Consider the following 26713-nt stretch of genomic DNA (forward strand, 5'->3'; position numbering starts at 1 on the left):
GATATATTTAAATATACCTAATTTATTTATAAAATTAAAACTTAATTTTCTAGTACGTAATTATATTTTCTAGTAAAAAAAGCTTATCATAAACTATCACTGTGTGTCCACCCTGATCGTGTTGAAGAAGATCAGAAGAAGGTGGCAACTGAAAAATTTCAAGTACTTGGAAAAATTCATTCGATTCTTCAAGATGATACAAAACGTAAATTGTATGACGATTTTGGTGAATTTGATGAAGAAATTGATGCATCATTTAATTGGGTGGATTACTGGCGATCTATGTTTAAAAAGATTGATATCAAAGATATAGAAAATTATGAAAAAGAATACATTGGATCTGAGATTGAATTAAAAGACATTAAAAAGGCATATATTTCTACGAGAGGTAACATGGATGGAATTCTTGAAATGGTACCTTTTAGTAATTGTGATAGCGAAGAAAGAATCATTAAGATTGTACAAAGTTTCGTAGAAAAAGGTGAAGTGGAAAAGTATAATTCATTCTTTAATGAAAATAAAAGTAGAAAAATTAAAAGACGTAAAAAATGGGAAAAAGAAAAACAGGAAACGGAATTGATAAACAGTAAGTAAATATTTAATTTTTCGGTTGGACTATAGCTCTTGGGTACCTGGCATATCTCCGTCAAAAATGAATATAAAAATCTGAAATTTTAGGGGTGTACTCTAGATGGGGAAACCTAAGAGCGCACGTAATTTCAACTCACCCCTTCCACCCTAGGGGGTGCAGAGGGGGTGAGGGGTGGTTTTTTTGGGACTTACCCTTATTTTGCGATTTTCGGATTCTACGCGTAAAACTACCCCCGGAAATGCATTATTGGCGAATTAGCAAAAAAACCAAAATCCACCTCGTATGGACTTTGTCGTTTTTTTGATGACTATAGTTCTTGGGTACCTGGGTAAATTTCCGTCAAAAATGAATATACAAATTTGAAATTTGAGGTCTCGGGGAGGCCTAGGAGCGAACATAATTTCAACTCGCCTCTTCCACCCTAGCAGGTGCGGAGGGGGTGAGGGGTGGTTTTTAGACGAACCCGCAAGAACGCGTGTCCGGGGGTAGTTTTACGTGTAGAATCCGAAAATCGCAAAATAAATAGTGTACGTCTAAAAAAAACCACCCCTCACCCCCTCCGCACCCCCTAGGGTGGAAGGGGTGAGTTGAAATTACGTGCGCTCTTAGGTCTCCCCATCTAGAGTACACCCCTAAAATTTCAGATTTTTATATTCATTTTTGACGGAGATATGCCAGGTACCCAAGAGCTATAGTCCAACCGAGAATTGCATTCTCTCCTATTTTCAAGGCGTCGAACATGTATCTGAAGTTATTTTTGTGGGATCTAATTTAATTTTGCGAAAAAATCAAAACGATAATATGTACCTCGACATGTACCTACTCTGCACTCAACACCTGAATTATCACTATAACACTACAGGCATATAGAATTTAAAACTCATGTAATTGAAATTAATAATTCCTGGAAAACGGGTATTTCTAGAAATTTAAAGGAAAAATATAGTTATTTAATCAATTTTTAGTATATGTACAGGGTGAGTCAGTTTTTTGTAGACAAACTATCAGGAGATTGAACACATGTTTTTAAAAAGGAAAAGGTCCTTCCTATGAACATATGTCGCAGAAGGCTTCGTTTCCGAGATACAGGGTGTTGAATATAATTTTTTTTCTTGAATTTTCATTATAACTTATAAAGGAATGCTTAGATTTTTTTCATGTTTGGGAGATAATGCCTATTAATTAAGGGGCATAAAACAAGCGATAAGAATGTGCAAAAACTTGCACAGTGGCAGAGTGGAGGGGTGCTCAACCCCTTTCTTAAACAGAACTTCTATGCCAATGACTATTTTAATAAAAAACTGTTATTTTCATTACATACAGTTTAACAAAAATAATGTCCCTTCTGTTTCGAAATTCCTGTTCGTTTCTGAGTTATTTTGATTTTTAGTGTTTGATGTGGTACTACATTAAGTAATTTATTTATTATCAATTATAGGCTAAATATTTAATTCTTTCAACGAAACCTAACTAAATATGGTTTGTTAATGATTCTAAAAAGCCAAAATCTCTTATACTTTATCTCTTTCCAATGTAGTCAAAATAAATATTTGTTACATCAAGGTATACTCAAATACAAGACTTTTATAAGTTGAAATCTGTTACATTACATACATATAATACATTATATTGCCAAAAAGTTTTAAGAAGTTAATTAAGTATTGTTATAAATTCAAAAAATTTCTCCATAAACGTTAACATCAATGTAATGTCATGAGACATGTTGCCTCAACAGGCCTTCGTACACATCTTTGTTAAAGATTTACATTTTTAATTATATAAATATACAGTCCACTTCATAAAGCTTGTTTGAATATATGTAAATCAAGTTTTATGCCATCATAGTGGTAGTACAGTAAACGAAACTGTACATATGGTCCTTGGTTCATTCAATGTTTTTTTTTTTTGTAATTAGTATTTACACAGCACATAATAAATAAGGATTGTTAAAATTAGTGTACTAAACAGATTTCAACTTATAAAAGTCTTGTATTTGAGTATGGCTTGAAATTACAAATATTTATTTTGACTACATTGGAAAGAGATAAAGAATAAGAGATTTCGGTTTTTTAGAATCCTTAACAAACCATATTTAGGTAGGTTTCATATGAAAGAATTAAATATTTAGCCGATAATTGATAATAAATAAATTCATTTAGTACCACAGCAACTACTAAAAATTAAAATAACTCGGAAACGCACAGGAATTTCGAAACAGAAGAAGGGACATTATTTTTGTTAAACTGTATGTAGATAATGAAAATAACAGTTTTTTTTAAAAATAGTCATTGACGTAGAAGTTCTGTTTAAGAAAGGGGTTGAGCATCCCCTACACTCCGTCACTGTGCAAGTTTTTGAACATTCTTATCGCTTGTTTTATTCCCCTTAATTAATAGGCATTATCCCCCAAACATGAAAAAAATCTAAGCATTCATTTATAAGATAATGAAAATTCAAGAAAAAAAAAATTATATTCAACACTCTGTATCTCGAAAACGAAGGCTTCTAGGACATATGTTTATAGGAACTTTTCTTTTTAAAAACATGTGTTCTATATCCTGTTAAAGTTTGTCTACAAAAAACTGACTCGCTCAGTATAATTTAAAAATCATGTAATTAGAGATCTAATAATTCCTGGGAAATATAGGCATTTCCAGAAATTTAAAGGGAAAATATATTTATTTAATATAATATTAATAATAGTGAATTCGGGTTATTGCTTTAGTATACACCAAATGCAAAGTGCCACAGTGTTGTGTTCGACCAATGTATCCTCAAAGCTAATAATTATCCTTATATTTGATTGACAAAAATCTGCACATGGATATATGAGATTTATATTCGTTTGATCATGTGACATACCTATAAATAACAAATAATGACAATATTTGTTTTTATAAAAGATCATTTGCAGAGTAAAAAAATAGGTGAAAATTATTGTGACATGTACTTAATTTAATAAATAATAAATAGAATAATAAGTAGTCGTTTGTAAGATATTTTATTTTAAATCATGCAATAATTTTGATTATTGCCATGGGCTTATCGATTTTTTGTGAATTGATGTACACAGCGAGTGCAAGTCGCCCAAATTCGCTGTAATACGAAACTTGACTTGGGTTTATGTAGTAACAATTATCAGAAAATTAGAATTATTAGTGTAGAAATTAAGTTTTTTTAAATTTAATTAAAGAAACCTGATCTAAATTTATGTGTAGACAAGCAAAATAAGAAAATTAGATTGGGTTAAATATAATAAATAAAAAAAAGCTAATTTTAAGAAAAAATTATTAGAAAATTAGAATTCTTATAGAGATTATTAGTATTCGAAATTATAAATATGAGTGCAATCTAACGACTGACTATCCGGGGAAGGCTTATGATGCTCATCCCCTTTCTAGTGGCCTGTATCCTGTATGTCGGTGAATTCACAGAAGCTATCCAAATTTAAATGAGGTTTCTATAAGAAGATATACTATCCCTTGGAAAGGATGTAAAACCGTTGGTTCTTTGTCCAAACAATGCTATATTCCAGGATCGAAATTATAGAGTGACTCATCACTAGCTTTTGGACTAGTAAGAAGGATGAAACATGCGGGGAATGAAAATCCATTGGCGTGTCTGCATAAAAGGCAACAAGATATAGAAAATATGGAAAATTTAATCATTTGCTACAACCGGCATTTTGATCCATTTTAATTATTACAACTTTTTAAAATGTCCTGGTTGTGTTTTTTTACACCCATTAAAAAAGCATTTCTCTATTCCCTACCAAGTGCAAAAGACAGAGATAGAATATAGATTCAGTTTAACTCGGTCTATGGACGATTATAGATTCTATCATGCGTAGAGAGCGGCACATTTAATACAAGACAAATAATATTGAATCGTTATAAAAATTATTTTATACGCTTTATGGTAATAGTGTTTTTATATTATGTCCGAGTCACTCTATAATTTCGACCGCGAAGTATAGGCAAGTAAAAGATTTCAACCCCACGATAAAATGGGGGTTCGGCAAAATTTCCAGGTTGGAGGTCGCTCGTCTCCTGGTAACGTTGTTTAGCCATAGTAGCAGAAATAGACTAATCTAAAATAGCGAAAAGCAAAACAATTAGAAATTAGGTCATTTTTTAAAATTTAATATAAAAAGAACTTTATGTAGGTAAATAGTTAACATAAATTTCTACATAAAGTCCCAGTTCTAATATAATAATAGTTCTAATTTTCTAATAATTCTTTATTTGATATAAAAAAGTCTGATCTAAACAAATATTCTATATAAAGTTAGGTTAGTTGGGATAAGTTGAATCATTTGCTATGCTAAATTGTTGAAGTATGTTATTACCAAATCAATATAAAACGCTTATATTTCTTTTCTCCAGATATTCATTTTATTTGAATTCTTGCTCCTACAAATAAGTTTGAGATACTTAGTAACTTAATTTCAAAGGATTGCAAATGAAAGGGAGAGAAATTGGAGAACACGACTAGAGACACCTTTACTAACGGGGCATAAACTATGCTTTAGTAATAAGTAATAAGTAACCAAATTGTAATGCTCATGGTGTAGGGCAAGATGATAACTTTAATAATATACTCTATATACATTTCAGTAAGCCATAAGTAACATTTCAGTAATTTGTATTAATAAAAATAATTTCAATGATAGTAAATCGATGTGGACAGAAATTATAAAAGGTATAATATAAAAAAATAACTATCATGGGAAAATTCGAGATTGATGATGGGATCATTCACCGTCGACGGATCAAACCAATAACTTCATTGCTTAGAATTTTAATTAACGCTAATTGGTAGAATATTCTCTCGAGTTCAATCAACTTATTTCGTTTTAATTATAAAATTATTATACATTTGTTATTGAATTTAAGTTTTTAATTTCTTATATATCAAAACGTTTAAGAATAATTATTTTCAAAGTAAACAATTGTATTATTTACTATTATTATTACATATTAATTTAGGTATATTTCGTATAATTGTGTAGTAGGCTATTCACTTTGTAGGTCGCAACACTTAACTTGTAAAAACTTGCACTGTGTTAGCTGTCAAAAATTCATTTGAATTTGATGACAAATTGTCGAGGAATATGATCGTAATGACCGACCATATCGACATTGACATGGGCCCTCAGTGGAGACATCGGAAGTTCGAATCGAGCCCCACGTTGGGCGCCATGTCGAGGAATATGATCGTAATGACCGACCATATCGACATTGACATGGGCCCTCGGTGGAGACATCGGAAGTTCGAATCGAGCCCCACGTTGGGCGCCATGTCGAGGAATATGATCGTTTGTATCGGCCACGACGGCATGGGCCCTTGGTGGAGACCTCGGGAGTTCTAATCGAGCTCCACGCTGGGCGCCATGTCGCGATATATGACCGTTTGTGCCTAATATTTGAGAATTGTGCGGGGAATTTGTAACATGGGCTCGCCGCGAAGACGTCGAAGCAGGACTTCGAGCCCCACGTCGAGCGCCATGTCGTGAAGTATGATCTGAATGTTGTGTTTGGTCGGCATGGGTCCTCAGTGGAGGCATCGGGAGTTCTAATCGAGCTCCACGTTGGAAACCATGTCGCAACCTGTGATCTGGGATGTTAGTTCCCTTGACCGGGTTCCGCGGCAGGAACGCACGGAGTTCACGGGGATCGTCGCTATCGACGCCCGGTCGCACTATATTCTCTGACGATTGGAATCTGTGGTGGATATGACCTACAGACGTGGTGTCTAGGACACGAGCTCGCGGGGGAGATCTCGACGAAGAAGGTCGAGCTCCGCGTTGAGCGTCGTGTCGGGTTAGACTTTCTTGATATGGACCACTTAGGCGATGATCGTATGTTCGGGGGAAATCATGAGAATGGACGGGCGACGTACAAGTATTGTTTTGATAAAAAAGGCCGGCTTCGTCACCTATGACGTAGTCGGCTAAGGGGTTTTCGCTTACTATGGCACCCGAACGCGATGCGCATTGCTCCCGCTGGATACCACTTCGTAAAAAAGCTGAATGAACTGTAGCGTCGTCACCGACGGCTAGCTCACGTTCCGAAACACCCGACCTCGGAGGTAGGCCGCTATCGGGGCCAGACCGTGAACCGTGGTTGGACTCATGGGATTCCCCGGACCCTACCAGTTGGTACGTAGGTTGAACCTCGTCCCGAGTATCTGTGGGTGACCCACTTCGTGGTAACTCTTGGTTGCTACTCGGATCCGCGAGTGCGTCGTGAGGGGTGGTCGAGATGGTGCCAGTAACTCGCGTAGCAGCGGACCTCAACGCGTACGGCGCTGTGGCTGCGCCGTGCCGCGTACTTCCGCGAGCCACCATCTTCGGTCCCTCAGACTCTTCGCGGAGCATCGATATAGCGTTGGCAGGAGAGGCCATTTCCTCTTTCACCCCGAATGTCGAGAGATCTTTCGCCGGCAAACAGGTGTGAGGGCAGTTCGTGTGACCGCTGGTCTCTCCGATTTGGGACGAGGTCTCGTCCAGCTCAGTCTTGATCATACTCACACGATCTAATTTATTATTCGTAGTATTACCTTCGAGGGCACCAATCCTCGTAGCACTGGATTTCGTAGTCGCGTCGCAGGGGTTCATCTTCCCCGTACGACAATGTCGGAGCAAGCTCTTTTGCTCCGAAAGTCTTGTAGACGTCTTGTAGTAAGCACTGACTCTACTATTAAATGTGGGTCTCTCGAGGGAGCCCTAGAAGTAAGGATAACTTCTTTACTAAATTTGGAAGTACGCCGCCACAATAACGTGCGTACTATTGCTTTGTGCCCGTGGGTCACAAAGTAAATGCCTCGTAGGGGTTTGACGAGGAAGGTTGCCTCGACGAGTGACCGCCTAGAAGTTTGACGAGGAAGATTGCCTCGGATTTGCAGATCTCAATGGAGTCTGAATTGTAGGTCTCGTAGGAGCCTATGTGTGTACTTTGTACCGAGGTGCGGGTCTCTCGATGGAGCCGGCACAGTCGGAATCAAAGTCTTCGTCGGAGGGTCGCAAGCCTCGGACGGTATGCAGGTCTCTGGAGGAGCCTGAAGTATCGCTGTGTCGATGCGAATGGCTATCGCACAGGATCTTCGTCGGAGGTGGTCAGTCTCGGACGGTTTCGCAGGTCGCAAGTGGATCCTGGAGTTTACCGCTGTTTCGATGCAGGGGGCTATCGAACAGGGTCTTCACCTCAGGCTAGGCTACCTCGGGTGGTTGTCTCGTTAAGCGAGTAGTGGTTGCAAAGCACTATCAATATCACGTCGAGGAATGGCAGCCTCGACGGAAGCCTCGTGAAGCGAGCCTGTGAGCTTGAGCTCCAAAGTTCTTGAGCTTGATGACAGGGTTTTTTCAATCAAACCGTGGAAGATATGTTAAAAGTATATATTGAATAAAATTAATAAACAACAAAGATTCACAATTAACATATACAAGTTATTTACCATGAATAAGATTTGTTACAATTCGCTCTGTATCGCTTTCCGTCTCATGTACTCCCACTGAAGTACTGTAAACGTCAAAAGTAGACGTTCGATCACTTTTGTGGGATTTCCATACTTTTGGCGGACCGGGCCTTGAATTGTCCGCCAAAATCTCGAACCAAAATCATCCATCGTCCCCATCAACGCCGGGACTCGTTCCCCTCTGGCCTCTCCGGATAGTCGATGTCGGCGTCGGGGATTTTGGAGTTTTTTCCCGGTTTGGGAAAAACTCTACCCGCGGTCTCGGCTTAGGCTGCCGAGCATCGCATCCAACCGCCAGAGCGGTGGAACCTTCGGAAGACGGTCCTTTCGGCCCAAAGACGGGGAAATTGGAAACATCGGTGAAATTTTCCCCGTCTTCGTAAAAGGGCTTACGGAGGTCTTATTTCTTGATGGATTCATTTGAAATTTTGTCTGTTGATACACGGCATGACATAGTGCCGTGGTTGGAGGGTTCGACCGAGATCGCGCGGATACTTTCGGCGGCAGCTCTAAAGGCGTGAAAACCTATTATGGCTTAGCTGGCCGTTAGTAGTCGGGCGATTCGGTTCGAATTTGGATATGACAACCACCTAGCGATACTCTAGTGTGGTTGGAGGGTTCGGCCGAGATCGAATGAGCGGAACGGCTGAAAACGCGGAAAACGTGAAATCCGCGTTTCCCCGTATAACGGCGTTTTGGCTCATCCGATTCGGACGAAAATTTAGTAAGATAATGCTAGCGACTTGAGGAGTGCTGCATTAAATTTTGACACCGATCGCTCAATAACTTTTGGAGTTATTGGCGATAGCGTCCTTGACCAATTCAAAAGGGTGGTGAAATTTCTAATGGCCATTTCCAAATGTCATCGTGAAGCGTCCCGGGGTTCGACTGCAGGTTGCGAGAGCAGCGGCAGTGGTCACTGCGCGCCGGGATGGCAGACCCAGGCGAGATCGGTCGCGATGCGGGTGACACTGGAAAGGTCGGTGAAATTGGTCTTTAACGCTCTGGGAGCGCTATCGCCGTGAGGATCGATGTCTCAAGACTCCTATAGAGGCTTTTTCATTCTGCCCGGCCGACGGCGATTGATTTCACAACCGTGGCGGGTTTTTGGTTTGAATTGGAAAGGTAGGTGAATATGATTGTTTCGCCTCCTTTCCAATTCAGCGGTCTCCGGCGTATCCGTAGGTACAAGATTATGACTTCTATGAATATACGGGGTGTTCTGAAATCCTGAAGCTCGCTCGAAGGGTGGAATACGACAAAATCAATATTAGAAAGCGAGGGTCTACTCAAAACAGAAAAAATAGACAAAAGTTTGGAGGCCTCTGGTGTAAATGCATGCCAATTAAATTATTTGCACATTTATAATTATGATCATGAAAATATTAATACTAGAGGCTGTGCTATTATGTTTTGGATTGTGTTAGGGGGTTAGGTATTTCTGTTGATAACGAAGGTTACAACATATTTCATTATTCTATTAATACACATGTTAACTTTTAATTGTCAGTGTTGCGAGAAACAACTAATCTGAGGGCTGTATGCCCCTACCGGCATTGAATTATACTCGCAACACCTAGTGCAATAGCTAAGGTCGTTCGTCAGTTTAACCCATCAGGCACAGACCGGTTTCGAACTTATTAGTCCTCGTCAGAGTGTCATAGGTGAGTTAGCCGACGAACGAACCAGCTGTTTTGCGTCGTATCGTCACGTCAAGGAAATACATTGTACGCGGGAGCGCAAATGGCTCCATCTGTCGTGCTGACTCCCAACTGTGCCATTCAAATGGCTATAGTAGGAAGCGACCTGCTATATTGCAGGTACTTGTTGCACGACTGCCACCCAGAGAGGACGAAGACAATGTTTTAATTGTCAGTGTGCGAGAAACAACTACTCCGAGGGTATATGCCCTTACCGGCATTGAATTATACTCGCAACACCTAGTGCAACAGCTAGGGTCGTTCGTCAGTTTAACCACCAGGCACAGACCGGTTTCGGACTTATTAGTCCTCATCAGTGTGTCATAGGTGAGACAACCGACGAACGAACCAGCTGTGAGGACTAATAAGCCCGAAATCGGTCTGTGCCTGGTGGGTTAAACTGACGAAAGACCCTAGCTGTTGTCTTGTCATTGTCTTTGTCCTCTCTGGATGGCAGCCGTGCAACAAGTACCTGCAATATAACAGGTCGCTTGGTACTGTAGCCATTTGAATGTCACAGTTGGGAGTCAGCACGACAGATGGAGCCATTTGCGCTCCCGCCTACATTGTATTTCCTTATCGTGACGATACGACGCAAAACAGCTGGTTCGTTCGTCGGTTGTCTCACCTATGACACACTGATGAGGACTAATAAGTCCGAAACCGGTCTGTGCCTGGTAGGTTAAACTGACAAACGATCCTAGCTGTTGCACTAGGTGTTGCGATAATTCAATACCGGTATGGGCATATAGCCCTCGGAGTAGCTGTTTCTCGCAACATTGACAGTTACAACATTGTCTCCGCCCTCTGTGGGTGACAGTCGTGCAACAAGTACTTGCAATATAGCAGGTCGCTTCCTACCGTAGCCATTTGAATGGCACAGTTGGGAGTCAGCACGACAGATGGAGCCATTTGCGCTCCCGCGTATACATGTTAACTCTTTTAAATTCTTTAATTTCATTAAAATATTTCAAGTCGTATCACATTCGACATGAGATTTTCCTATTGTGGCACTATTATAGCTTTCATAATATCTAACATCTTACCTTTTTTCTTACCAAGTTCTACATCTAATAGGTTTCATAACTGCTTTACCTGATCTAGTTACAAGTGGTTTAATGTTTGCAATTATTTGATTCTCAACAGGACCAGGTCCAAATATGTAATTTTCGGTACACTTTCACATCAGGTTGTTCAATGAAGGCATATGAGTAACTAAATAAGAGGGTTTATTTCCTTGCCTTTTATAGGAAGCATCACTTGCTCCAGACGCAACTGGCGCCATCTTACACCCATTCTGTGAACAAATAGCAGCTGCAACACAAAACAGAAACTGCAATGACCGTGCTAGCCGTCTTTGGTTTGAAAATGTAATTCAAAAACTGCAATAGATGTCGCTGCCTAATATGCATTATTACGCTGCACTTGGCGGCAAATTTAATTATACCATAATATTCAGAGTGCAACTTATATATGGAATAATCATTGACTACAAAGTTTTGTAAAAAAACATCAGTTCTAATGTAAAAATTGATCAGATTTGTTTTTACAAAATTATGTAGTCAATGATTTATGAATTTCATTTCATGTAAGTTACACAATAATGGTATAAAAGATTGACTTTTTTAGTAGGTATATCCATTAAGAGGCCATATTATTGGTTTCACTTTTTAAGCAATGACTAAAAAAAATGCATAAGCAGTTGTTTTTTAAATGCATGTACTTACATTTATTCTGTTATAAATAGGAAAAGAATAATAGGAAAGATAATTACTAGTAATTAATAGTGATTACTGTGATACAAAATAGAAATATATACTTACCTTCCCCCCTTTATGAAAAATATTGTTAGATACATTTGTTTCAAACTATATTGGTTCTCATCAGTACGATGCACTACTGATTATTATTTTCTGCGAAAATTTAAATACTGATAGTATGAGTAACAAAAATCAGTAGAATCGTTAGACATATGTATCTACATATAATACAACATAGAGAAGAATTAAATTGTAACCTCAAACCTAATCCACAGAACACATCTTCTTTGTGACTTAGTGAGTGAAATCAGTAAAGAACCAATCATGATTAAGAATTTTAAAAATGCTGTCTTATGATTGGCTAGTCGTGCGGAAGCTGCAATCAGTTTGTTCAGCTTCCGCACGAAAGAATACATGTAATATTATCAAATTTTTCCAGCGAACTCTATAGGTTCTAATACCAACATTACTTTTCTGTTCAAGTTAGTATTACAGTTTTCTTTACATAAATAGTGTTAACGATGGCAATGTTTCACAGAACGACTGTGAGGTGGCGCTCGTACTTTCATGATTTTGCTCTTATCCTTTTCACGAGTCTTATTTATTTAGTCAAATGAATGAAGGTATAAGGTTCAGTTATTTCTATTAGAGGAAGCTGTACTGGATTAGAAGTGTTTGTAAGGAATGATGAATTTCTCCCAAGACTAATCATCTCTTATTAAATATGAATGTGGTGTGTGTATTACATTTCTCCACTGTTTTCCGCTGAACCCAATGTCTACCATATTCTTTTTACATAACGTTGCTGTCACCAACTTGAAAATAATCTTGTTATTTATAGGTTTATAGCTACCATAAACATGCAATAAGTTTTTCCCAAACTTCTAACAGTAGCTATTGACTCAACAAGTTAACAATAACATAACCAGTGCTTACTGAGTGGATATCAATTTCATAAGTACTTGAAGCATGCATAAATTTTTCGTAATCGAAAAGAATATTTTTCAATTAACATCCAGGCCATATGCAATGCACAATTATTTATATGAATTATTGATGCACGGTGGCCTGGTGCTACGATAGTACAATGTTCAACGCATCATTAATCTGTGCTCACTTAGAAAATAGACAATTCCTAAATTCATATCTGTTAGCCAATAGTGCTTATGCGTGTTAAGATTATTTGTTAACCTCACTTCTAAATCCTCTTTTACCAGAAAAACAAAAGTACAACATTGCTCACGTTAGCACTTGTAATACTGAGAACATTTGGCATGTGCAAACAAAGGTTTGTACTCTACCCGCCATTATAGCTACTGTAGTACTTCATAATATTGCATTTTTATGAAATGATGTGGAAGATTTTCAGGAAATTGATATAAATGCACAATTAGATGATATTTTTCTTGCTGAAAATGATGGTGGTAGTATAGTACGAAGAGCAGTAATACAACTTTTTAGATAACATTTCATAAATATGTAAATTATTTTCTTTACTGAAATTTAATGAAAACTTAGTTATACAAGGTATTATAAATTAGTAGGTCAAGCCGGTATATTCTTTGGACTAAAATAATGGAACTTTTCTTATGCCATGTTTCCTTTTGGAGCCTCATTTTTAAAATACAGTGTGTTAAAATAAACATTTTAAATATTTTTATTGATTTACTGTAGGATGAAATCACATATTTTTCAGAATATTCGTTACTCTTTCATTAAAAGAGCCCTAGTATGTATTTGTGGGTACTACAACCCCCTTTTCCTCGGTTCGTGCCTTGGTATTTTAGACAAAAATTTCAGAATTAAATAAAAACACCAGTATATTACAATTAATCTATTTATTATTATTATTACTACCTTCTAAGTAAAATATCCTTTTTTAAATTTTCTACATCAATTTTTGTATACTTTACATATGTGCAATATCTTCTGTATTCATTTCGATTTCTAAATCTTTAATTTCTATATCTTTCTCCCTTGCTTTTAATTATGTCTGTTTAATTAATAGTTCCACGTTTGCTGCTTCTAATTGCCTCTTTTTATTAACATTTATACTGTATCTTCGTATTTTCAGTTTTTTTCTTGTGGGTAGCTGCTGTTTTGCTGTCAGCCCGCTGCAAAAAAAACCGTATGATTTCTCCACATATGCCCTTCAAGGTATCGTTAATTATGCGCACGCTGACCAATGAACAAGTGCAACTAGCCGGTAACCGTGAAACATGCACCGGTAAAGGTAATTATTAATTGCAAAAAAATCGCGTTTTATAATTATATTTACACGTGTGCCGAGCATACTAAACGGGATTTTAGCAGCAACAATTAATCACAAAACGGTCGGCATACCGGCAAAGTGGAACCGAAGGGTCGGGTGACGCCCTTAAAAGTGTAAATAAATATTGCATTTGTAAATTATAGTTACATATATGCCTATTCGAAATTCAACGGTTTTTGGCATAAAGTGCACAATTTCCAAAGGGCATACGGTTCCCGAAGGTCTAATTAATTTCACACCTGTATGACTGTATTAATTGCACAAGTATGACAGTGATAGTTTGATTGTTACACGTATGCCCTTTAAATAAAAATAATCGGCATAGAGTTTGTAAGGGATCTACCTGGTGGCATACGGGAAAAAAGAGTGCAACTTTTTTGGTTATGTTCCAACGATAGTGCCACGTATGCCATTGTTATTTTTGTTAAATATCGACTTAATTAGATCCATTACTGTGACGTCAGTGCTGCCATTTTTGCTGTGTTAGGTCATAGGATGCGATCCAAGCAAAGAGTTTATTCAACGTGTGATTTATAAACAGTTTGAGAATTTCATTGTAAAATTATTATTAGTGAGTCTTATGGTATGTATAATAAATTATATGGAAAAATAAATTAATTGTAGTAGTTTAATTATTTAATAGTTTTTAATGATCACAAAAACTTACTTAAACATTTTAACTTAACCTTAAAATAAAATCAAATCCTTTCATTTATCAATAAAAGAATAGTAACATTTCGTCATTTCAGTGATTTTTATTTTTTAGATGGCGAGCAAGCATATTTTTCACTTTTATGCAATAACCCAATAATAGGTCCACAAAAAAAAAATCGACAAAAGGTCTCCTCGGCCAAACCTATCGTATTATATGTTTTTTGGATCGCTGAAATCGAATCTGCAACTCATTTGGTCCCATCACGTCAGAGGAGTTTTTTCTAACCTCAAAAAATAGCTGAAAAATTCAACAAAATCAACCCTGCAACCTGTTAAAACCGTATAACTCTACATCCTTATGATCCCGAACGAGCTCGACAAGCCGTAAAATGATAACTCGCAACCGTAAAAATACATAACCTCAAACTTGGATGAGCCCAAAACCCAAAATAAGCAGCGAATAAACTTACACATCGGCTTAAGCTTATGAGTTTCGGCCAGTGGCTTCTTTGTTCGAAGTGTGGTCTTGCTGCTCATGTGTGACGCTCGAAGTGATCGCCACCCTCACCCTTATTAATGCCGGCCCTGGTTTTGAAGTTTTGGGATTTTAGGGTTATTCAGCTTCGGGGTTTTGAGGTTTCAGATTGAGGCCTTGTGTTTTCAGGTTATGGGGTTTCGGGGTTTTAGGTTAAAAGAGTTTACTATTCAAAAATGAAGGATGCGTAAGTTTATTCGCTGCTTATTTTGGGTTTTGGGCTCATCCAATTTTGAGGTTATGTATTTTTACGGTTGCGAGTTATCATTTTACGGCTTGTCGAGCTCGTTCGGGATCATAAGGTTTTGGAGTTATAAGGTTTTAACAGGTTGCAGGGTTGATTTTGTTGAATTCTACCATTTTTCAGCTATTTTTTGAGGATGTAATGAACCAGTATTAAATTTTCCGTTTTGTGCAAGGCCATTGGCCATTTATTTATTAATTAGTTTAATTGGGTGAGAGCAATTATCCGCGAGTCGAGCCGAAACCGTCCGCCGCCCCACTCTGACGAATGCCGCGCGCATCATCCCACCAAGACTCCTGGTTAGTCAAGGGGGGATTAAGGCAATAAAACCATCGATCTTGCACGAAAATCGTCTGTTCGTATCCTGAACTCGAAGAGCTCCAGTTCCAGCCTGAGGACCACCCCGAGGACCTGAACACCGACTAGAGACCGCCATCCGACCCAAGGAGTTCGCTGCCAGAACTCGAAGAGCTCCAGTTCCAACCCGAGGACCACCCCGAAGACCTGAAGACCGACCAGAGACCGCCACCCGTACTTTTTTTGTGTAGAAAACATTGGCGGTTCAAATGGGCGTCTCAAAACCGTACTTTTTCCAGTGGCGTAGAAGTTGGGGAGAAAAACACCCACTTCCCCTTCAAAATCTTCACCAATTATGACTTAAAAAAAATGTTTTCTCGCACAGAACATAGCTTATTACGAGTAGTAAATGCTTACAAAAGCTGCTTTCTGTACGATAAACGGTTCCGGAGATATTCGCAAAAAACGAAATTTTTTTTTACAATTTCAACACCCTGTATCTCGAAAATTGTGCATTTTAGAGGGTAAGTTAATACAAACTATTTCAAATTTTTGGACGAGCTATCACATCCTGAAGTCCTGCGCATATATTCTGAAACACCCTATATATATGTGTGTGTGTTGTGGCCTTTTTAATTTATTTTAAAATAATGTCTATTTCGCGCGCGCACGTTCCAGTCAAAAAAGTCGTTGAGAGAACAACACCAGTACGCGATACATGCTTAAGACGGTCGGACGAAGTGCCGATAGCCAATTTAATAGAATACCCTTAATTGTCTTCCCAATTTTCCATCCCACCTTACCTACCACTTCTAATAAGTGAGTATCCAACCGAGCGGACAATTAAGGTAAATCGATATTTTCGAATAATACAGTCCATTTTCACCTAAAACATAACCAATATATATATTTCCAGTTGTCTTCATTCTTAACACCGATAAGATTGATAAAATTGTGACCTACACTGATAAGTCCGTTTATTTTAAAAGTAAAATAACACTACACTCAAAGAACTACTTTGATTAAAAGTAAGAGAAATATAACAGACCCCTGGAATTAAACTTTCTTCACTGCAGCTATCCCGAGTACTTACTCTAAACCGAGGGTAGGGTTCACGTGGAGTTTCCCCCACGTAAAAGATAGGGAAACTGGCGCCCGAGACAATCCGAACAAAAAAGATTTAATCCGGAGTACGTTTCTGTGACGTCACTGACCGTCGCCGGCTGCCAACTATCGCTGCCGATAAACTAGTAGTCAAGGGTCGTCATAAAATTAGGCGTCCAAATAGGGACGTCAGTGACGTCAATAAATCTAGTAAATTAGAATTCGCACTTGCGAATTAAGATTCCGTTTAGAGTTGGTAGTATACCGGGGGCGGCCACAAGTAACGTCTGAACCGAACCGTCACCACCAAAATCAAAACCAAGTAAGTACGTTACAAGGTTAGAAAAAACTGACGTGATGAGACCAAATGAGTTGCAGATTCGGTTTCAGCGACCCAAAAAACATATAATACGATAGGTTTGGCCGAGGAGATCTTTCGTCGATTTTTTTTTGTGGTCCTGTGTTATTTAAAGGCATGGATCGCCAACTTAAACGTGGTGAAATTGCTTATAACGATGGTTATGTTTTACAAATGGATTTTGATGGTAGTGTAGAACCGTTCTTATTAAAGGGCCTTGTACAAGCTAGCCAAAAGAAGGATGTAAAATATAACGTGGAGGTATGTATTAAATTGCACTAACCAAATGTAATCGATTTCAATTTTTTCGATTCGTTACGATGAAGAAACCGGTCTAAATAAGGAGAGTTGTGGTTGATCTTGTGCAGTGGGTTTAAATATATGTCATCACATCGCAGCATTATTATTTTTGCCCACCATAACATAAGTTCTACAGATGTAGAATGTCGTTGGAGAGCTCCAAAGAGGAAAGCTTCAGAAGTTTGCCAGTGTTTGGAAGAGATGTAAGAAATTGTATAGTCCTATTGATGGAGAACTTACCAAATTGAATATTTTCGTTCTAAATTAGGTTCTACTGATATAGTCGGCTTCTCTTGGCTGTTAAAGCTAGAAATATTTGAAGAGGTGTCGACAATTATTTTGGCTATTGAAGATTTATTATATTCTGAGGAATATATACAGTCGCATGATAAGCTCAGATATTTTCAAGATATGTGTACGATATCTGAAGAACGAATTAAAGAGATTGAAACTTACCATTGGGCAACATGCTAATGAAAGTTGGTTGATTTGTCGAAAATTACGACTTACATCAAGCAAATTTGGAAATATTTTAAGTGCTTGTCGAAGAAATAGTTAACCCACAGTCGTTATTTAAAAATTTATTGGAAGGATATGATTTGCATAAAGTTAAAGCAGTGCAATGGGGCAAGGAAAATGAAAAAACAGCACTTGCAAAATTTATTTCTATTACTGGTTTGGAAGTTAAGGAATCTGGTTTGTGGTTGGATAAATATGGATATTTGGCAGCAAGTCCTCATGGTTTAATTGATAACAACTGTACATTAGAAATAAAATGTCCGTACAAATACCGAGATGGTATTTTGAAAGATAAAATACAAGAAAAAAGGATTATTTTTATTATTATAATGAAGACGGAGATGTCGTTATATAATTGGATCACATTTATTACCATCAGATAGAAGGTCAACTATATTTGATTAATCGAGCTAAATGTTATTTTTTTGTGTGGACCCCTGTAGAATATGAATTAATTTTAATTGAAAAAGATACTGAATGGGAAAATAATATTGAAGCATTAAAAAATTTTTATTTAACAAAATTTGTATCTTTTATTACAAATAAATAAAAATATTTTAAATATTAAATATATCGTTTTATTTGTTAAAATCAGTGACTTTAGTATTTTTATTATATTTTAATACATACGGAAATAATTATTTCATATAAATTCTAAATTTCTGTCTACATCATCACTATAAAACTTTTCAACTTCTTTAATAAGAGTATATTGCAAATTTGTCAGAGCAGCCACTGTTTTAAAGATGATGCTACCGTGGGCAAATAAGGATTGTGGTATGTAGTTCAAAATTTTATAGGTCTTCATCCTGCCAATTGCTCGTTCAACATGAATTCGAGCCTTAGCAATGACTTGTGTCCTTTGTATTTGTTCTGGCGTAAATTGTGGAGTACTTAAGAAAGGAGTTATATTTAAACTAACTCCAGGTGGAAGTAGGTCTTTAATTAAAAAAAACTTTGTCAGCAAGAATTAGATCCCCTCGCACAAACTGTTCTAAAATTCCACAGGCTTCTACAATTTTTTTATCAGATGTTGATCCTAGATATAAACTGCTAACAAATGTAATTAGTCCATTTGGAGCAACAGCAACTAAGCCCTTCCAAGTATTCTAGTGTTTATAGGTACTATATGTAGCTCGTTGTGTATCTAATGATTTTCTAGGAACAGCACAAGTAATTTCGGTGCAATTGCCCTGCAATTAGTGAATGTTGAAAAACAAGAAGGCTGACACGATTTATTCTTTTGCCTACTTGGTATTTTCTTCATTAACATTTTATACAAAATTTCATGAATTGTATGAATAAATGTTAATATTATATTTATAACAATAGCTTGCGACACCCCAAATCGAACAGCTAAATCGTGGAAAATTTTGTCTTAATTTCATCAATGTCATTAACAACTGATCTTAATGAGACAACATTCCATTTTAAATAATATTTGACATTAAAACATTTAATTAAGTCACAGACAGAATTGAATACTGTAGAGGATGGCAATGCTGTATACAGAAGATCAAGTCTATCGTTTGACTTAATTTGATTAAATGAAAACTGCGTTGCTATAGTATGAAACAAAATCTCTTGTTCTATTTTTTTTTCGTAAAAAGTAATTTTCTGCTTCTAATGCCGTTGGAGAGAGTAGAGGTTCATAATCTCCTTCCCTGTGTTCACTTTCAGAAACTGAAACTACTAATCCCTCAAATTGTGTGCCGGGTTGTGAAGGGCTTGCGATTGAAATTTCAACATTACTGTCGGCAGCACTGGATGAACTGGAAGCCTGAAGAGTTTTGAATAAAAATTCATATAACAAAATAAATAACAGTGAATGAAGAAACTTTCTTTAATCTATAGATGAAAATCTTATACATATACTAACCTCAACAATTCTGATATCTTACGTTTTATTTTCTTCCTTTCATGACTTAAATGATGAGGTTGAAACAATTTTTCTATATTGTGGTCAAAAATTTCTGGACCATTTTCTCTTTTGCTGTCTCTAAAATGGCAACTACAAACACGAGCTCCAGGTCCTGGTTTATCAACGCGCCTGAAAAACCATTCCAAGATTATTAACGATCATGATTTTTCTTAAAAACTTACATAATTTATGAAACATACAATAATCTTATAATTACCTCAAAAGTTTTATCCATCTGTTATACTCATTAGGACCCTCAGGAAATACAAAAAATTTACAAGTTTCTTTGACATTGTAATGTTTACAACCTGGTGCCCAACACATAACCATCTTAATGAAATATCTGAAAATTTATAATAATTAATTTATTTAAGTAGATAGGTACTCTTAAACTATTAGATAAAGCTACACTTTCTTCAGATTCATGCAGAAAATATATACCTAACAATAGTTTAAAATTTGTTCACAGTAGAATTAGGCTTTCTTAATTTAAGATTAACATTACTTCAAAATAAGCTGTTTGAAAAAAAAATAAATTTAACGGATGTTTGCTCCCAGAAATTTATTTTTATAAAATATTTTATTTGCAGATGTAACTAACCTCCAATTTCTTTTATCTAGAAAACACGTTAGCTCCATTTAATAAATAAAATAAATACAAAATCACTATTATACCTATTCATTTACTGTAACAAATATGTTATATTACGTACCTTTAGTCTTCTGAATCTGTAGAAAAATTATTTTTTTTACACAGTTAATCTAACAACCACAGCTTTTCCACATAAACAAATATTTGTTTGAATCGCATCCTATGACCTAGCCCAACAAGATGGCGTCGATGACGTCAACACTAATGAACCTAATTATGCATGTTTGTCAAACGGCATACGAATCGGTTGGAACAAAATTGATTTTATCTGATAAGACAACTGCGCGAATTACCAAGCGTATTGCAAACCATAGTGTCACGTATGCCATTGTTATTTGTCGTTAAATATTGACATAATTATGCAAGTTTGACAAACGGCATACGAATCGGTTGGAACAAAATTGATTTTATCTGATAAGACAACCGCGCGAATTACCAAGCGAATTGCAAACCATAGTGTCACGTATGCCATTGTTATTTGTCGGTAAATATTGGCGTAATTATGCAAGTTTCTCAACCGCATAAGAATCTGATGGGATTAAAATATTCAATATATAAATTATATTATTTCGAAGTACTATATATTATGCTTATTTACTGAGCAGTAAATTACATTGACATAGAAACACATTAACTGTGATGTATATGTTCCATGATATATAGTTCCATCCTCTCGCACAGTTGGTGGTCCTGTGTTCGAGTTGTCAATTGTCAGTAATGTCAGTTATGTTATGTCTAGAACGTGTACGACACCGTCTAACCTTTTATGTATTGTGGACACCGTCCATACACCGTTTATATTTATATACATATTTATTTATACTATTCGAAATACAATAAAGTGCATGAACACACATGTTACATGGTGGCAGCGGTAAGTGGTGTGTAGGTTAACCGGGTAAAATCGCGGCGTGCGGTAGACAGTCTTCACATACGAACAGTCGGTGTCGGCTAGGAAAAACAGGAGTGTAAAAAACTGATTAATTTTTGCAAGTGTGTGCAGACGTACAATCCGTTAGTATGACAGAACAAGGAAGGGCGCCGGAACCATTTTGTTTCGAGGGAAACAATGTAGCAAATAATTGGAAATTTTGGAAGCAAAAATTTGAACTATTTTTTTGGCAACGGGGAAAAGTTGCAAAGATGATAAAATAAAAATCGCCATTCTTTTAAATCACATGGGTTATGAGGCACTTCGAATATTCAACACTTTTGAATATGATAATGATGGCGATGAGAAAAAATTTTCTATTGTAATAGAAAAATTTGATAAGTATTGTAGCCCTCTAAGAAATCTAGTGTATGAGCATTACAAGTTTTTTAAACAAGATCAGCAACAAGATGAAACAATAGATTAATTCGTAACTGCCTTAAAACAACTTGCAATGTCCTGTGAGTTCAAAGAACGAGATGTTTTAATCCTAGATCGTATAGTTTTGGGAATTAGAGATTCAAATATACAGGGAAAATTATTACAAATCTCGGATTTAACACTTAGTCAAGCTATTGACATATGCCGGTCCATGGAAAACAGTGTGGTTACTCAGCGGGAAATTACTAAAGAAGTTAGTGCTATTAACAAATATGATGAACGAGACAGAGGAGCAAGCGAAGGACCTTATAGAAAGGGTAGACAGGTTTTAGGAAATTCTAGAAGTAGAGCAGCAGGTGGTGGCGGCTACAGCAGCAGCAAATATATGAAGACAAGTGTGTGTGATAAGTTTAAGAATAAATGGCAGGACAAATGTAGGGATTTACCTTGTAGGAGGTGTGGTTTATAACACGAGAGGGGTAAGTGTCCTGCATATTTTAGACATTGTTCGCTGTGCCATCAAAAGGGACATTATCGTAAAATGTGTTTAAATAGAGACAGTAATGTACAGGGTGTTTGATTTTCGATAGTTTTATAGGGTACAGCCAAAACGGTGATAGATACAAAAAATCTGATATCGATGTCCCGTCCTCTATTTTTGAGTTTACTTCGCTGGTCCCAAAAGATCTTGGCTAACTTGATTAGTTTTAGATATACAGGGTTTTTTTGAAAAATGGCCCATTTACATTAACCTCTCTATCTCCGTTGTCATTCAATTTAGAAGAAAAAAGTGTGCACATTATTTGTTCTATTTTTTATTAGGAAGCCATTGGCGTACTCAGATTTTTTACAAATCGCACAGTTTCTCCGATATTGCATAAACATAGGTTTTTTTAAATAGAACACCCTGTATTTGGCCATCCCGTTGAGTAGCATTTTTTTTTACCTTTTCAGCCATATATAATAATAGATACTTTTTATTTGCCTAAATGAAGAAAAATGCAAAAATGTAGATATAGATATTTTTTCAGTTGGCCATGTTATTTATTTATTCGTCTTTTGTTGTTTAATATTGACAGTTAGTTTATTTTTGACTGATTGAAAGCTTGTTAAACGTCTATTACTTGGTTTTAATTTTGAAAAGTATAAAAATGGTGTACGAAAATCTTCACAAAGTTCAAATGTTAGAGTGTTACATTGAAAGTGAAAAAAATAGTGACACAGCTTTAAACTTATATTTGGAGAGATACCCAGAGCGTCATCAGCCAGAAAAGAGAATTTTTAGCCGACTCTATGATAATTTGTGTGAGTTTGGTTCTTTTCAAAAACCGAGAGCTAAATCTTATAATATACAGAATAGAGAAGATGATGAAATCAATACTTTAGCTTTTGTTGTCGCAAATCCCAACGTATCCAGCAGAGAAATTCAAAGAACGATAGGAATTGGTAAATTCAAAGCATTGAGAATTTTAAAAAAACACAAGTTTCGACCATATACTATAAGAAAAGTCCACCATTTGCATCCAGGAGATGAAGAGAGACGCATCATTTTCTGCCAATGGTTTTTGCAGCAAACTCATGTATACCCCAATTTTTTTCAAAATGTTATTTGGACCGACGAGGCTTTTATAAGCAGCGAAGGTATATTCAACCGGCATAATGCGCGTTATTGGTCAGATGTTAATCCTCACCAAACTGTGGCCAGAATTCAACAAGGGCGATTTGGTTTTCATGTATGGGTAGCTCTCTTCCACAATAGAGTGTTAGCTTACGAAATGTACGATGAAAACCTTAACGCTCAGAGATATGTGAGAATTTTACAAGAAAATATTATTGAACTGCTGGACGATATGTCACTAGCTCAACGATATAATATGTTCTTTCAGCATGATGGTGCGCCTCCACATAATTCCCACATAGTTAGAGAATTATTAAATCATAATTTCGGGGACAATTGGATCGGTACGTACGGACCAAACAGGTGGCCGCCTAGGTCACCAGACCTAACCCCTATAGACTTTTATTTTTGGGGGGATGTTAAAGACAAAATTTATAAGTATAGAGCTAATAATGTCGAGGAGCTAAGGGAACATTTTGAAAACTATATTCAGCGGGTGTCAAATATTCACATTTACAATGCGACCCGTTCCATTGCCAAACGTTGTCAGTTATGTATCAACGAAAATGGCCGACAATTCGAGCACTTGCTGTGACTTTGTTATGTCATTTTTGTTTTATTGTTGTTTCTCTCATTTTATAGTTGTTATTTTTGTTTAGTTTATGTTTAGATAATAGTTATAAGTGTACCTATAATTAAACCTATTAAGTAAAGATAAATGGATAATCTAATTTATTTTTTTTTTAATCTTTTAGTCTAAGTTAGGTGCTTAACATAAAAATAATAATAGAAAACGAAGAGACCAATACTAAATATAACAATAAATAACATGGCCAACTGAAAAAATATCTATATCTATACATTTTTGCATTTTTCTTCATTTAGGCAAATAAAAAGTATCTATTATTATATATAGCTGAAAAGGTAAAAAAAAATGCTATTCAACGGGATGGCCAAATACAGGGTGTTCTATTTAAAAAAACCTATGTTTATGCAATATCGGAGAAACTGTGCGATTTGTAAAAAATCTGAGTACGCCAATGGCTTCCTAATAAAAAATGGAACAAATAATGTGCACACTTTTTTCTTGTAAATTGAATGACAACGGAGATAGAGAGGTTAATGTAAATGGGCCATTTTTCAAAAAAAACCCTGTATATCTAAAACTAATCAAGTTAGCCAAGACCTTTTGGTACCAGCGAAGTAAACTCAAAAAAAGAGGACGGGACATCGATATCAGATTTTTTGTATCTATCACCGTTTTAGCTGTACCCTATAAAACTATCGAAAATCAACCACCCTGTACAGGAAATAAACAATGACTCTGATAGTGATTCACAAAGTGATACCCAGGTAGTTTGGACAATAAATAAAACAGTTGTAGGGTCACGTATAGACTTAATCGAATGGTTCGAAAAAATTAAAGTAAATAATTGTGTAATAAATTTGAAAGTAGATACAGGCAGTCAAGTGAATATACTAAATAGTTCTGACTTTGTTAAGTTAAATATAGACCTCAGTGAATTAAAATCTGCTTCTAGCACATTGCCGAGTTATACTGGTCATAAAATTAATATTAGAGGTCAGATAATGCTTTCCTGTCAATACAAAAATGTATCCGAAAATTTAATATTTTATGTGTTGGACACTGATATTTCCAAATCAATTTTAGGGCTAGCGGCTGCCCAAAAATTTCAAATAATTGTTGATAAAAATACTCATAAAACAGTGGGTGTTGTTAACTCAAATGTAGAAAAAATTTTAAATGTTTATAAAAATACATTCTATCAAATTGGTAAAGTCAACAAGTTGTTTACCATAACCTTAACCAGTGATGCAGTACCTTTTAGCAGTAGTACTAGGAAAATTCCGTTGTCATTAAGAGAAAAAGTTAATGAAACTTAACGATATGGTGCGAAATAATATTATTGTACCTGTCAGTGAGCCTACTGACTGGCAAAATCCGATTGTGGTAGTCCCGAAAAGTAATGATACTGACATTAGAATCTGCATGGATCCTGTGCATTTGAATAAATACATAAAGCGTGAGAGGTTTCCTATTCCGACTCAAGATACGTTATTTACAAAACTAGCTGGTGCGAAATATTTTTCTCTGCTGGATGCATCTTCTGCATTTCTGCAGCTACCCCTTGATTATGAAAGTTCTCTGTTGTGCACGTTTACAACACCTTTTGGTCGTTACCGATATTTGAGGTTACCTTATGGTTTAACATGTTCACCGGAAATTTTTCAACGATATATATACAAACTGCTAGAGGATATACCAGGTCAAATTACATATTTCGATGATATTTTGATATTTGGGAATACAGTAGCAGAACACGATAAAAACTTAGAATCTGTATTAAAAAAGATTCAAGATAGTGGATTAACACTTAATTTGGAAAAATCAAAATTTTGCAAGAATAAAATTAAATTCTTGGGTCATTAAATTAGCGATGTAGGAATTTCCCCAGATTCTGATAAAACACGAATTATTACCAGTTTGTCACCTCCTAAAAATCGCAAAGAATTACAACGTGTTTTGGGAATGGTAGTATACCTAGCTAAATTTGTTCCCAACCTGTCAAATGAGACAAATGGTCTGAGAAAACTGTTAAGTGATAAAAATAAGTGGCAATGGACAGCAACAGAGCAAAAATGTTTTAATAAAATTAAACAACTTGTAGCCTCTGCATCAACGTTGCGTTATTTTGATACTAAGAAGAAAACTGTTTTATCTGTAGATGCGAGCCCATATGGCCTTTTCGCCATGATTTCACAGGAAGGATTTCCTATAGAATTTGCATCTGTTTCACTGACACCTACTCAGATGCGGTATACCACATTGAAAAATAACTTTTAGGCTTGGTATTTGGATGTGAGAAATTTTCATTTTACCTTTATGGTACTTTGTTTGAAGCTGAAACTGATCATCAACCACTTATTGGACTTTTAAAAAAACCTTTAGAAGAAATGTCCCCAAGGATACAGAGACTTGCATTACGGTTATTAAGGTACCAATTTAAATTAAGGTACGTCCCTGGGAAAAATTTAAAAGTTCCAGATGCGTTAAGTAGAGATCCCATAAATGAAACTATAAATACGGATTACCTGGAAAATAACTTGAGAGTCTATTCAGTGCTTACAACAACAAAAGAAAATGAAGAACGTTTAAAAAATGAAATTGACTTGGATGTCGTTTTACAAAAAGTAAAATATTACACTTTCAATGGTTGGTCTAAGCATATCAAATCAGTTCCAGCCTTGGTTAAAAAATATTGGCCTATACGAAGCGAAGTATAACTTCATAAGGAAGTGTTGTTTTATCAAAAAAGACTCATAATACCAGAAAAACTGAAAGGCGAATTTCTTAACATTATTCATCAGTCACATCAA

The 26713-nt window shown here is 36.1% G+C and overlaps 1 protein-coding gene across 1 annotated transcript in view; it reads left to right on the forward strand.

Annotated features, from left to right (window-relative positions):
• Positions 1-26713, forward strand: part of LOC108910863 (J domain-containing protein CG6693) — a 66854-nt gene that overhangs the window by 233 nt on the left and 39908 nt on the right. Inside the window, exon 2 of the mRNA XM_018715608.1 lies at positions 74-586. Coding sequence (XP_018571124.1) covers positions 74-586 — 513 coding nt within the window. The remainder of the gene's footprint in view (positions 1-73; positions 587-26713) is intronic.

This window comes from Anoplophora glabripennis, unplaced genomic scaffold (assembly GCF_000390285.2).
Source record: "Anoplophora glabripennis isolate ALB-LARVAE unplaced genomic scaffold, Agla_2.0 scaffold656, whole genome shotgun sequence".
Taxonomy (NCBI): domain Eukaryota; kingdom Metazoa; phylum Arthropoda; class Insecta; order Coleoptera; family Cerambycidae; genus Anoplophora; species Anoplophora glabripennis.